A 14,833-nucleotide genomic window follows, 5' to 3' on the forward strand; every position below is an offset into this window, starting at 1 on the left:
CTGGCGATTCATCCACCAGTTTAGGGAGTCCTTTACCGACTTCGGTATCAGCAAGCGCTTCGCAGCACTGTCCCGCATGGGGTTGAAGTGGTCCAGAAACCATCTCTGGAGGGGACGGAAGCGGAGTCTCGCCAACGGTGTCACCATCACCGTGGAGGCCATATGTCCGAGGAGGACCTGTATCTGCTTCGCAGGGACCACTCGGGCTCGACGCACTTTGAGCGCTTCGGCTCGAAGGGCCCTGAATCTCTCCTCTGGAAGGAAAGCTGACTGGGAGAGAGAATCGAACATGGCGCCGATGAACTTTATGCAAGTGGTGGGCTCGAGATGAGATTTCTCCTCGTTTAGCTGGAGGCCCAGGTCTTCGAGGAGGGAAAGCGTCCTTGCCACCTGAGTTCGCAGGAGGTCCTGGGAGCGTGCTGCCAACAACCAGTCATCTAGGTATGGGAAAATGCGGATTTTTTCCCTTCTGAGGGCTGCTGCGACCACCGACATGCATTTGGTGAAAGTTCTCGGTGCCGTCACGAGCCCGAACGGGAGCATGTTGAAGGCATATGTCTGTCCCGCTACCCTGAAGGCCAGGAAGCGTCTGTGATGTTTTCTGACTGAGAGATGGAAGTAAGCGTCCCGGAGATCGACGGACGCGAAGAAGTCTCCGTATCTGAGAGGGAGAATGGATGATACCGTCACCATCCGGAACTTTTGGGGTTAGATGAAGGAGTTTAAGTCTCTGAGATTGAGGATTGGGCGGAGGGAGCCATCCGGCTTTGGGACAGTAAAGTATCTGGAGAAGAAGGCTCGATGGTTTTGAGAGTCCGGGAGAGGGGAAATTGCCCCTTTCAGAAGCAAGGTCTCGACCTCTGTCAGAATTGCCAAGGATGGTTCGGTATCGACAATCTGCCCTGTTGGTGGGAGCTCCTCGAACTCCAATGCATAGCCTTCGTCGACAATCTTTAAAACCCATGCAGGGAGAAAGTTTGTTAGACGATCCCCGAACGGTGTCGAGCCGGATGGAAGGATGAGGGCGGGTACCATTGGGAGGGACATGGGAACAACATCTGTAACGAAAGAGCAAACGGTATCGTCAATTAGGGCGTCAAATGCGGCGCCTGGCCTGATTGCCTCCAGAAGCTTGGCGGGATCGCGAACGCTGCTGCTGGTGCTGCCTCCTTTGCTGTGGGGGTTGTTGAGGGTGGGTTTGTTGGGAGGCATGCAGGGGGCGGGCTGGTTGACGGTACTGTATGGTGCGGTACGGGACCGTGTGCCGGCGTTTGTACTGGAACCATCTGGTCCTCTGTGCCTGGTTCTGATTTTCGAACCCGCATTTAGAAGCCAAAGTCTTGAAGTCATGATTTGACTTCAGCTTGTCGTCCGTTCCTGCGTTGAAGAGCCCCAGGGCATCGAACGGAAGGTCTTCGATCACCTGCCTCGATGATGTAGAGAGGCCAGAGGATCTAAGCCAGGCATGCCTCCTGATTGCCACGGCGTGAGCAATCATCTTGCCCGCAGTGTCTCCCGTGTGTTTGGCCATCTGCATCTGATGATGCGCCAGAGAGTTCGCTTCTTGAGCCAGGGTGGACAGGGCAGCGCGATCCTCATCAGACATCCTCTGGAAAAATGGAGCTGCTTTTTCCCAGAGAATTTGTTGGTATGCGCCCATACAAGCACCATAATTGGCCATGCGGGCCAGCAAGAGGGCACCGGAGTAAAGCTTCCTGCCCACTGCGTCAAATCTCTTCCCTTCACGGTCGGACGGCGCCAATGATTGCCTTCCGAACCCCTGAGCCGCCTTCACGACCACCGAGTTAGGGTCGGGATGGTGTTTCAGCCACTCCAAGCCCTCATCGTCCGTTCTGTACCATGATTCAATTTTCTTAGAGGTTGGAGGGATGGAGGAAGGGGTCTTCCAGGAGCCCTGGATCACTTCAAGGAGATAGGGAAGGAAGGGTAGAAGAGGAGCGGGTGGAGATTCCGATTGCACCCTCTTAAACACCGGGTCTTGCACCGCTTTGGAAGTCTGCTTGACCTCCAAGCCTAGGGCATCAGCCATGCGAGCCATTTGATCTGCAAAGGCTCGGACATTGTCCGTGGGAGACGGAGGATCAGCCTCGTAGGCGTCATGAGTGGGTGATCTCTCGATCCCGAGAGATAACACAGACCCCGAGTGTACCGATCCCGGTAACTCGCCATCTTCCTCTTCGTCATCGGCAGCCACAGATTGGGGAGGAGGGGATGAGGAGACATCCCGACTCGGGCGCTGCGGTGGAGCCACGGGGGGACTTTTGAGGCCGAAGCCTGAATGGCACAGGCCAGTCTCATAGTCTGCCTGCCCCTTTCTGGAGTCTCCAACACTGGAGAAGTCTCCTGTCTTGCCGTCACAGTTGTCAAGGTCGTGACCGATGGGAAAAGCTCCTGTCTGGCTGTCACATGTCAAGCTGGTGCCTCGATCACCGTGTCCACCAAGATCACCAGGGACTCGGGTTGTTCTAAAGGCAGTTCCGGCAGAGGTTGTGGCTCCTGAGCAGGCTGTGTGGCCAGTTGGGGTTGAGCAGGCTGCAACGGCGATGACCTCGCCGACGAGGTGGCCGAGGAGGCGGTGGTCTGCTTTCGGGAAGAAGAAGAAGAAGACGAGGATGGAGGCGGCATCGTCTTCTTCTTCTTTGCCGGTGGCTGAGTTGTTTTCGACACAGACTTGCCCGGGGTGGGCGGGACAGAGGATGAGGTGGAAGCACGCCGAGATTCTTCTTGAGACCGGCGAAAGGCAATGCGAACCGCCGTGGAAGATGGCGGAGTCGCCGATGTCGACCTCGTGGACCTGATCGATCTCACCGACGCCACTGAGCTGGTCGAGGAGTGTTGGATGCGTACGGTTTCGGTCGTGACCGTGCATGGAGCTTTTTGCTTCGTAGGCTTTGTAGCCTTGGAAGCTGTCGACACCGAGGCCTTAGAAGCTGTCGACATGGCTGTTCTCGGCCTTTTCTGCGCAGCCTTCTTCGCCCTTGTCTGGGGAGGCTCGGTCTCCGTCGAGGGATCGACAGATTTTGATGTCGATGCTTTCGACATCGAAGCTGATGTCGAAGGCCTGGATACCGCAGCTGACGTCGACGCCGATGTCGATGTTGAAGGTACCGGAGCCAACGTCTGCTGGTACAGGAGGTATCAAAGCCGATGGACCCGGTTCTTACGGGACTGTGCCGTCAACAATTGACAATGATGACACGAGGAAGTAATGTGTGCCTCTCCGAGACACAAAAGGCAAAGAGCGTGCTTGTCCAAATCAGGGATCTTCCTCGAAGCGAGTTGTTGACATAATAATGTCGAACAACTCGAGGAAAATTCTACGAGAAAAACTCTATCCAACTAGAAGTACCGAAGCGAGCCGTGCGGCGGAAAAAAAGGAATTGGATCGGTGTGTGCGGGGCGCCCTTTTATCCCCTGTCGGGGCTGGGCGGGGTTACCGCCAAAACTTGAAAAGTTTTAAAATGTAGAAGTTTCCGTTGGAGCCCGCGCAGGTGCAGTCTCTCCACAAGTGTGCATTCGCAGAGACCACGAAGAAAAAATGACATTATTTTTGTTATGAACTCTATGTGGAGATAGTAAATATTTTTAAGCAAGTTCCTGAAGAAAATGATAAAAAGCAGATGAAGTGGATCAAGGTTGTGCTGTTGGGGGTAGGATAGCTAAACGTATTTCTCCTTCCATAAACTCAGTCTGGCTGGCTCCCTGCCTTTAAAGCCTGAAAAGAATGGCTGTATGGATGCATGGATATTTTAATAGTCATGAATGAGCGACAACATGCATAACATCATATCCAGTTTGGGCTTACGACTGCGATTCTAAACACTTTCATTAAGCAGGATAACAGGTTAAGCACAGTGGGACTTAATTCTAAGGAAGCACACAGGGGAAACACCTACTAGCTGACTGGTTAATATACCAGTTGCAATATGACACTGATGCAAGGCTTTAAAATGGTCAGATAAAATGCTCCAATAGAATGTTGAGATGTACAAGATTTTTTTTCATTAAGATTTGTTCTTTGTTTGTTTGGGGGTTTGGGGGAGAGGGTAGGATACATTTAAGTTACAGGTGACTGAATCTGTGGATGCAGAGGTCAGGTTCTGCTAGTTTATTAATGTAAGTAATTAATTTAAAAAACTACAGTGGAATAAACACTATTCTGGAATAGAATCCTTCAGAACCCCCCCCCCCCCCCACACACACACACACACACACACAAACACACACATCTACTCCAGAATATTAAGAAACCGTACAGGGAGAGTTTAGGGTGTGCAGGGGTACATAAAGATGGACAAATTCTGTTACACAAACAAAAATCCATTTTTATGGGTGTAGTTCAGTGATAAATATTTGTTTCCTTTGTATGTTTGTGAATTTTTCTATAGAATGGATGGAATTCACACCCTATGAGGTGGGGATCCTAAAATATGGAGCTTATGTGAAGGCTGAAGATTTTGGAAGCGAGTTCTTTATGGGACGTTTAATAAAGAGACTACCAGAGACTCGGCTCTGTTATATGCAAGGTACCATCATCATCTGCTGAAAATCAAACTGGGAAAAGCATAATTTCTTGATTTTATTTAATTACTAATTTTAAATTTATGTCATGTTTAATCTTTGTTCTGTGTATTTTAACATATATTTTGTAGAAATATGTTTTAATGTGTGTATTTTATGGAATGTGTTAGATTAATATGTGTTTTTAGCAATGTCGTAACCCACCTTGAGCCAGGAGGAGAGGTGGGTAAGAAAAAAATTGTTGTTGTTGCTAATCAAGTCTAATAGCAAAAACATAGTGGTATCTTTTTTACCAAACTTCCACACAAATCATCATCATGCAAAAATACTGTGAAACTTTCGAATCCAGACTGACAAAGTTTTGGAACACAATACACCAAACATCACAATTGTGGAAAAGAAAAAAGTCTGGATTATTGATGTCGCCATACCAGGTGACAGTCGCATTGAGGAAAAAGAACAGAAAAAACTCAGCCATTATTAGAACCTCAAAATCGAATTGCAAAAGCTCCGGCATAAACCAATGCAGGCGGTCCCAGTGGTGATCAGCACACTGGGTGCCGTGCCAAAAGATCTCAGCCGGCATTTGGAAACAATAAACATTCACAAAATCACAAACTGCCAACTGCAACAGGCCACTTTACTTGGATCTGCATGCATCATTCGAAAATACATCACACAATTCAAGATGCTTGGGAAGTGTTCGACTTATGATTTTGTGATACGAAATCCAGCATATAGATCTCGTTTGCTGTGACATACTGTGTTTATGTGTCAGTAAAATAATAATAATTATTATTTATAGGCCACCCTATCTCACCAAGGGGACTCATGGAAATGGAGGGCGGTTTTTGCTGTATGTTAGAGTAATGGGAGGAGGGCTTAATTATGTAATGATCACCTCAACAGGTCATTACTTAATCTCAGGTTTCAGGATTGAAATCTCAGAGTCTGCAATACGTCTGTTCAGCAATTCTAAGCCGTCTACAGATCTCATTTGCTAGGCTAGGCAGTGTATTGTGGTAAAATAAATATTTCCATAAAAAATGAACTGTCTTTGCAATAAACCTTGTCTTTATTGTTTAATGTTATACATTTTCTCTTTTCTCTACAGGCATGTGGAGTAGTGTATTTTCTGTAAATCTGCTATACTTCTGGAGTCTAGTTCACAGTTCAGAGGAGTTTTGGCACAGGTGGACACATGACCAAATAACTGATATTGGTTGGTAACTCTCATTTTTCATGTTATTGATGACTTAAACTTTGGGAGAACAATGCAAAAATAATTTAAAACTTTGCTAACCATAAAAGAATAGTGGAGAAATGTTTGTCCAAACATTTTAGATCTATTTATTTGTATATTAGACAGCTGAAATCATGAACCATATGATTAAACAATATTTTTCAAATTGAGTTCCAAATTATTTTCAGCTTGTGTCAGTTGAGCAATCATTGTTACAAATCATTTTCTTTTATAAAGAACTGCAGTTTTGAGACTTTATACACAGTATAAACATCCTCTACATCAGAGGTAAGCAAAATACAGGCCATGAGTGTTCTGAAGTTCCACATAACTTCTGTTTGGAAAAAAGGTCTTGCCATTCCTTAAAGATGCCATAAAGACTGAAAATGCCAATAAACACAGCAAAATTATCCATAGTACCATCTTCATGACAGATTTTAGGGGCACTGTGCTTCTAGTTGTGAGGAAAAGTGATCTTCTCCAAATATGGGGGAGGAGGGGTTCTGGAGTATAATGCTTTTTGATTTTGTGGGTGCAATACAGTCTATACCCCACCCTCCATTGGCATATTTCTGCTAGTAATCAACAAAACATTTTGTTGCAGATGAAGAGCCACAACTACCTTCCAGACTGCATGAGCAAAAGACACACCTGTGTACACCTGCGGGGCCCTTTTCATGTGCTTTCAGAGATGTGCTTACTAGTCGCCTCTCCATTGCCCAGTACCACAACTTTTTGAAGGGCCTTCAATTGGATAATAACTACTTGCAGAATGACAACTTCTGCAGATGGAAAGGTATTTGCATTTGTTTTTCAACTATATACATTAAAGCAGAAATAGGCAATGAAAGATAACTGGCTTGCATACAATAACAAACTTGTCATTCCAATATTCATGGAAAATTTATGGACATGTCAGCATTCATGAGTTTATAAAATGATTTTCAGAAGTTGGAGTGAGATATAGCCGATAATTATGATATCAGAGCAAGGCCAGTGCTGGAGGATGTTATTGGATGTCTATGCTAAAATGTGAAAGGTCTCAGGTTGTTAGGCCAAAGGCAAAAACAAATTTGTTTGAAAAAAAAGTTCAACTTTTCATTATCATAACATTAGTAGAGTCAAAACTACCCCCACTCCTCAGATACCAAAATCCATGTATACCCAAGTCCTATTATATATAATGACATAGCAAAACAGTGTCCCTTTTTAAAAAAAATGCATAATCAAGGTTAGCTTTTAGGTATTTGGGGTGGGTAGAATATTTTCTATGGAGACTGGAACTATAGATATGGGGTGGGGGGATTTTATTGGATTTTTCTCTGAAAAAAAAAATCCAAATTAATGAAAGAATGGAATGAAACATTACGGCATTGGAGAGTGGCTGCATGCAAAAGTGACATAGGTGAAAATGGGCTGGTATGGCCATTTTTAAAGTAAGCCTTATGAACCCCATCAGGGTGTACAACCAAGCATCAAACATACTGTATATTTGAAATGGGGAATGTCAGAGCCTCAGAGGTGTTATAGGAGGGGAAGAAAAACGAGGCCTTCCATCACCAAATTTTGTGTACTGTATCAACCTAACATTTCAACTGGGCATTCAGAAATGCAGTTTTCAGTGCCTTGCCCTACAATGATAGAAATATAGGGTCTGAAGGAAAATTCTGTAAAGAGAGATAAACATCTTATTTATGCAAGGCAGTGCCTTCATTTCCCCCTTTTACATAGCTAGAGACCCAGATAATGTAAAAATAAAATCCAGCCTTTTTAAATGAAGCAAATCTGTTATCTTTAAGGCTTAATGCTGGAAGCTACTGAATACACAGGGACTGCTTGAAAATATAATTTATGTTAAATTTTTAGTTCTGGCCATTTGATTGTACACAATCAGTTTCCATCATGTAATATCACAAACTCACTTTTGAAGACTGTATTTGTTTGGTAACGTACAAATTGATCAGGTGTTACATGATATCTGTGACCTTTGAAATAGCACATGGAACAGTTTCAATACATCAAATACTAACAACAACAATATTGGCTATAAGAGTTGGAGTGTTGTCTATTTCTCTTATGACAGTGTCTGTTTTTCAATTCAGGAACTGTACTAGACCCTTGTTCACCCAATCACCTGACTCAAACAGATGAATACTTGTCCCTAGAAGATACGGGATTCTTCATCAATACTAGCTCTGCACCTCTGATGAGAAAAGAGAGAAAGGTGGATGTAATTCTCCATTTAAATTACAGTGCAGGATCACAGTCATTGGTGAGATGTGGAGCTTTGGTGGCTTTTCTCCTATCATTGTCACTAAGCATTCTTTGCTGATGCACAACATTAAAAGTACTGAAAATATGCTGCCCCACATAAAGTTTATTGTCCTTATAATCTCTACCTTCTTTTCATCTTTCTATTTTGTTCCACATAGCCTTTGAAGCAATCATGCAAATACTATACAGAGCAAGGAATCCCATTTCCCAAAACTGTCCTGAATGATGATGACAAACATCTGAAAGAGTGCTATTTATTTGAAGAGGAAAATAGTCTGGATGCACCTATATTACTATTTTTTCCACAAGTGAATGATACTTTTCGCTATTATAAAGCACCCGGTATGCTGCCAATAGTAATATTATGTATTTATAATCTAATCAATAGTTATATGTTATTGCTGTTTTGTGTTAGATTTCATATGTATGTGAGGCATTAAATTTTGCCATAAATATGTTGGAAACTGCTTTGAGTCTCCCCTTGGGGTGAGGAAAGCGGTATACAAGCAAAGTAAATAAATAAATAAATTATAAAATCACCATTTGGGCCCTATGAAAGTGTGAAAGAGATGAGCTTCATTCTACCATTAAATATTGAAGGGGAAGTGATTGTGTTTATGTATGTGTTTACTACAGCATACTAAAATTCAGTGAATTATTTTTATATTGGCAGAGCAGTCTGAGAATGACCCACACTTGTTTTCATGTAGAAAAGCTACGGAATAGTATTTTTTGGTAGAAGCTTAAATCTGACAGTCGATTCAAGCGATTTGTTAGGTATTTGTAATCCATCCCTCCTTTTTTGTTGGGTGTGATTTTGATGGGACTTTACTTTTACACCAGCAGAACCACGAATATCAGTGGTTCTCAACCTGTGGGTCCCCAGGTGTTTTGGCTTGCAACTCTCAGAAATCCCAGTCGGTTTACCAGCTGTTAGGATTCCTAGGAGTTGAAGGCCAAAACATCTGGGGGCCCACAGGTTGAGAACCACTGATGAAGATACACTCCCCTTTAAGGACCATCAGTAGGAATCACTGCAAAGTATCAGTGAAGCACTGACATCAGAGTCCCAGAAAAACTGTTCCAAAGGGAAAACATACATCTTTATTCTAGTTCTGTGATAAAGACTCATCACATCACCCACACTGGTCCATCAACTCTAAGTACAAATTGTCAAGGACCCTAATGTCATTGCATTGATGTTTCTACTTTCAGTAGTAATAACTTTAGCAATGCTGGCCAGCCATAAGAGATGAGAATTTTGGCTTTAAACATTCTCGGCTTAAAAACATTTATAAGAATATCTTGTACATGAGGGTCTTTGTTTCTTTCGAATATATAAGATATATGTTATTGCAAATGTCATTCTTAAAATCTTTCCTTACTGTAATGTTTCCTTAGGTGTGAAGCGCTCTGAGTCAGAAATGAAATATGGCGATATTGATGTTTCCAGCAAATGTGGCCCTTATTCTACATATTCAATGACTTTTAGTAAAGAAGAGTATGATCAGCTGATAGACCTGAGTGAATACAATATTTTGAATAACCAATATCTGATACGACAGGCCTTGCAAAGAGCAGTGGAACGAAAAAAACTACTTAAGAAATAATTAGCTTACTCCGTGCCCTTGTTTACAGAAAATCTACTGAAATGTGGACTCTAGCTCTCCATGTGTTCATAAATCTAACTGAACTCTACTCTGAATCCACCAATTGATGTTGCCATATGGAAAAAGCAGGCTATGTTATTTGGGAGCAACGTTCAGGGATCATTCATGAACTCTTACAGCACAGCCTGCAAATGTTTATCCAGAAATATGTCTCACTGTGTTCAGTCAGGTCATTATTTAGGAAACTTGTTATAGAACTGGATTCTTACTCTCATATATGTAATTTTAGCAAATGAGGATCAAATGATCAACAAATAAAAAGGAAAGCATCAGACATATACAAAGACATAAATACAATTATTGTTGATAGTCAACTGCACAGATATTTATTTACTTTTTGCAAATTAGGATTAACAATCACATGTCTTTCAATAAACTGAAAATGTGTAAGTTTGCATTTCAGAAACGGGAAGGTGAAATCTAGAAGCCTTCATCTTAACACTACCTCATATTATGGTCTTGAACATTATAAATAAATATTAATAAGAATAAATTGTTTATCTTATTGTTTTCCTATGCTTTTTAAGTGCTCCAGTACATGATGCTCATTATGTGTGAATGGAGGAGAACAGCAAAGGAAGGAAGACGGACCAAGAATGTAAAAACATCAGCATTGGGTTGAAACAGAATACAACTGTATTATTCCATGTACTAAAAGTTTTATAAACTCTGTCAAGTGAAAGGAGGCATAACATCACCTACTAAGTATCCCATTCAGAAAAATGACTCTCAAGTGGTATAGAATCATTAGGATGGTTCTTCAGGTATGTGCAAAGCAGCACTGATGAAGAGGCCAACACAGGTTGGATGGGATTCCCTAACTATTGTCTGTGTCAATTAAAAAAGAGCATACAAAATGGATGCTGGGGGGAAATTATTTATTTATTTATTTATTTGCTATACCCCCTGGGGGTGCAGCAGGTTAAACTGCTGAGCTGCTGAACTTGTTAACCAAAAGGTCAACAGTTCGAATCTGGGGAGCAGGGTGAGCTCCCACTGTTAGGTCCAGATTCTGCCAACCTAGTAGTTTGAAAGCATGCAAATGTGAGTAGATCTATAGGTACTGCTTCTGCTGGAAGGTAACGGCGCTGCATGCAGTCATGTCGGCCACATGACCTTGGAGGTGTCTACCGACAACACTGGCTCTTTGGCTTAGAAATAGAGATGGGCTCCACCCCTCAAAGTCGGATACGACTAGACAATGTCAAGGGGAAACCTTTACCTTTTAAAATACTTCTGCCTCGCTCTTCTCACCCTGAAGGGGACTCAGAGCGGCTTACAGTTTGGCCACTTCACTGCCATATTGCAAAACCACAGTGTATTAATACATCATATTAAACAATAAACAGATAAAACATATAAATACAATAAAACTGTTAAAAACATAACTCTATAACTGTGGTCAACCTTCATGTTGCTGCATTAGTGTCTGTTCCATATTACACTATTGCCCTATTCCACGAACGCCTGGTTCCAGAGCCAGGACAACCTTTTTCTGAAAACCAGGAGGGAGGGGCGCAATCTAATATCTTTGGAGAGGGAGTTTCATAGCCAAGGGGCAACCACTGAGAAGGCCCTGTCTCTCATCCCCTCCATTCATGCTTGCGAAGCGGGTGGGACCAAGAGCAGGGACTCCCCGGTGGATCTTAACGCTCTAGCTGCCTCATAGGGTGAAATACGTTTGGACAGGTAAGATGCGCTGAAACCATTTAGGTCAGGAGTCCTCAAACTAAAGCCCAGGGGCCGGATACAGCCCTCCAAGGTCATTTACCCAGCCCTCGCTCAGGGTCAACCTAAGTCTGAAACTACTTGAAAGCACACAACAACAACAACAATCCTATCTCATCAGGCAAAAGCAGGCCCACACTTCCCACTGAAATACTAATAAGTTTATATTTGTTAAATTTGACCTTCATTTTAATTATTGTATTTTTAAGCGTTTTTGCACTACAAATAAGATGTTTGCAGTGTGCACAGGAAGTCATTCATTTTTTTTTTCAAATTATAATCCGGCCCTCCAACAGTTTGAGGGACTGTGACATGGCCCTCTGTTTAAAAAGTTTGTGGACCCCTGATTTAGGCCTTTACAGGCTAAAGCCAGCATGTTGAATCATGCTCAGTAGCCTGACAGCCAGTGGAGCTGACGTAATTGGGGGGGGGGGGAGTTGAGCAATCTGGCTGCCACTCGTTAGACTACTTGGAGCTTCTGAACAGTTTTCAAAGACAGCGCGTTGCTGTAGGGGATCACAATCGGATACAGTGAAGACATCTGCCCTTGCACTTTGCTACTCTGCTGCTGAGTACGCATGCCCAGTGTGGAGCACATCTCATCACACTAAAACAGTGGGTGTGGCTCTTAATGACACATGCTGCATTATCACAGGATGCCTGTGCACTACACTACTGGAGAAATTACACTGTTTAGCCAGCATTGCACCATCTGACAAATGGAATCGATGCGGAAATGCAACAGGAGAAAAATGCAAATATTAATATGCCAAACTTTTACATGTAAGATCGAAATCAGGGATGTCAAACTCATTTTCACTGAGGGCTACATCAGGCTTATGGTTGATTTCAAAGGACCAGCTGTAATTGTAAGATTGTATAAGTGTAACTACGGTCCTTCCGCACAGCCCTATATCCCAGAATATCAAGGCAGAAAATTCCACAATATCTGCTTTGAACTGGGTTATCTGAGTCCATACTCAGATAATGTGGGATTTCCTGCCTTGATATTCTGGAATATAGGGCTGTGTGGAAGTACCCTAGGTTGCCCTGGCATTGAAATCCTTGTGGGCCACATGAAATGGCATGGCAGGCCAGATTTGACCTGAGGGTCTTGCGTTAGATACATGTGATCTCAATGAAAACCACCTACAAATGGATAATTACAATAATTTGCATAATATGTACATTAGATGCCTGGATTTAATAAACTAGAATAAGGCAATCCTAATTATACAGGAATGCATTCATACAGCTCTGAATATGTAGTCTCTCTCTCCTTTTCCTGTTCCTTATATCTGAGTCATCATGACAGTAATTTTCCCCTCTAAGTATGAGTAACAATGAAGACTAAAGCATTTTCACATTAACAGAGATTACATGAAGTATCTGAAATTCTTGCATAGTGGTTTAAATGATACTTTCAGTCAAACATGAATAACACCTACCAAGCATTAGGCCAGGCTTATTGTGATTGCAATGTGTGTGTATTGCTGAATAAATATGTTCCAATTTCATATACACTTCTGGCACCTAGCAACGTAATATGAATATTTATGTCTTTCATGAATATTATTTTGAAATATTCATGCAGTCATCCTGGCCACATGACCTTGGAGGTGTCTACGGACAACGCTGGCTCTTTGGCTTAGAAATGGAGATGAGCACATGCTGAGAGCACCAACCCCCAGAGTTGGACACAACTGGACTTAATGTCAGGGGAAAACGTTTACCTTTTGAAATATAAAGGTGACTGGTATTATTCCTTCTAGAAATAAGGATACAGCAGCATTGCACTCCCACCCAACTAAATCACAACATAACACTGGTAACTCTTTTTAAATAAAGGTGGAAAGCCACAGGACAGCTTCCAATCACCACACAGCCAATCAGTAGGAGGAACGTATCTCCAACCCCCACCTCTAAAACCAATGAGATAGGGGAGAACTTCACAGTGTGCTTCCTCCCAGTCCAAAAATATTTGGTTAACACATCCTGAAAAGCCTCCATTTCACTTTTTTAAACTTTCTGGAACATTGTCCATTGGTGCTCTCAAACTGTCCAGAGGGTTCTGGCATACATGGCCCGAAGTATTTGTAAGTGCCTGGGCTCATCATATCATAAATATTGTTCAAAATGTGTAAATGTTGTGAAAATACAGAAATGTTGTGCAAAATGACATGCAGAGAAAATGCAGAGGGGGCATTCTTTTCTGAAACTTCCAATAATGCAGTCAGACATCAACCCCTGGTGTTGTGATGGAGTCTTCGTGTAGTGATACTACTGGGAGTATTAGGAGGGGAAGAAAGACTACTCGTGAGCAAGGCTCCGATGAGGAGCAACAGAGAAAGCGGATCTGGGAAATACTTATGGAATCCAGTGATGATGAAAAACTTGAGGGCTTTGTGGGGAATAATGGTTCTGAGACTGAGGAGGGTGGTATGGCAAGTTCAGAGGATGGAGAAATCGACTGGACTAAAGTGCGGGAGGTTCAGAAAGTCTGTGAAGAGCCCACAAGTAGCGACACGTTTGTGGGGTTCTCTGGTTGGCACAGTGGGGATCTGGCTGAGTCTTGGGGAGTTATGGGTCTCAATAGAAGATGGAAAGACTGGAGGGATCAGCAAAGGGCTTCAGCTAAAAGGAGGTCTGGTGGGGCATTGTCTGATTCCAGTTCTGAGGAGGAATTGAGGCAAGGGGTTTCAGCTGGTAACAGGGGGTTGGCTGGTTCCAGTTCTGAGGATGATTTCTGAATAAAAGTGGGGTTGGGAGATGGTGTTCCTTGCAGTCGGCAAGGTGTTGATGTGTATTCGTGTATCATTGAGAGCTGTTTGGGAAGACGTGTTTGGGAAGACTTCTGTGGATGTAAATTTAATCTGGATTATCCATGGCTGAGGGGTTGGAACTGTGGGGTTTTCTCTGGACTGCCTTCTTCGTTTTGGCTCTGTGTATGACCTGGACTGGATTAGCGTGTTTGTTGCCTTCTCCCTCTTCGACCTGGATTGGATTCACGACGACGGGTATGCCATGTTTGGACTGACTTTGGTAGATGACTCTGGCTTTTCTGTTCTACCCTTCGTCCCTTCGTGCTTACTGATGTCCTGCTGCAGATTGGAGTGCTTTTTCCCCTGCTGATTGCATAGCTTTAAGTTTAAACTGCATTATATTCCTGTTTAATCTGGGTTATTTTCCAGGTCCTGTTTTTGGGTTAACTATGGGTAATACTGTGTTTCACACTGAAGAATAAGTGTTTTGAGCCTTTTTGGTTTGTTTTTGGACTCTCTTGGTTGTGAACTAATAAACTTTACTTTTACTAAATACTGGTCTGGCGCTTTAAGGGATCTGTCTTGCAATACCTGTACTTCAAAATGTTCTTTTA

The 14,833-nt window shown here is 43.0% G+C and overlaps 1 protein-coding gene across 1 annotated transcript in view; it reads left to right on the forward strand.

Moving 5' to 3' along the window:
- LOC132769925 (cytosolic phospholipase A2 epsilon-like) overlaps nt 1-10,185 on the forward strand; it is a 32,405-nt gene extending 22,220 nt beyond the window's left edge. The window contains exons 14-19 of the mRNA XM_067462834.1: nt 4,410-4,547; nt 5,657-5,764; nt 6,390-6,581; nt 7,888-8,057; nt 8,218-8,401; nt 9,461-10,185. Of these exons, the coding sequence (XP_067318935.1) occupies nt 4,410-4,547; nt 5,657-5,764; nt 6,390-6,581; nt 7,888-8,057; nt 8,218-8,401; nt 9,461-9,669 (1,001 nt within the window). The 3' untranslated portion in view covers nt 9,670-10,185. The remainder of the gene's footprint in view (nt 1-4,409; nt 4,548-5,656; nt 5,765-6,389; nt 6,582-7,887; nt 8,058-8,217; nt 8,402-9,460) is intronic.
- Nucleotides 10,186-14,833: the final 4,648 nt, after the last annotated feature.

The sequence above is a fragment of the Anolis sagrei genome, chromosome 1, assembly GCF_037176765.1.
Source record: "Anolis sagrei isolate rAnoSag1 chromosome 1, rAnoSag1.mat, whole genome shotgun sequence".
Lineage (NCBI taxonomy): Eukaryota > Metazoa > Chordata > Lepidosauria > Squamata > Dactyloidae > Anolis > Anolis sagrei.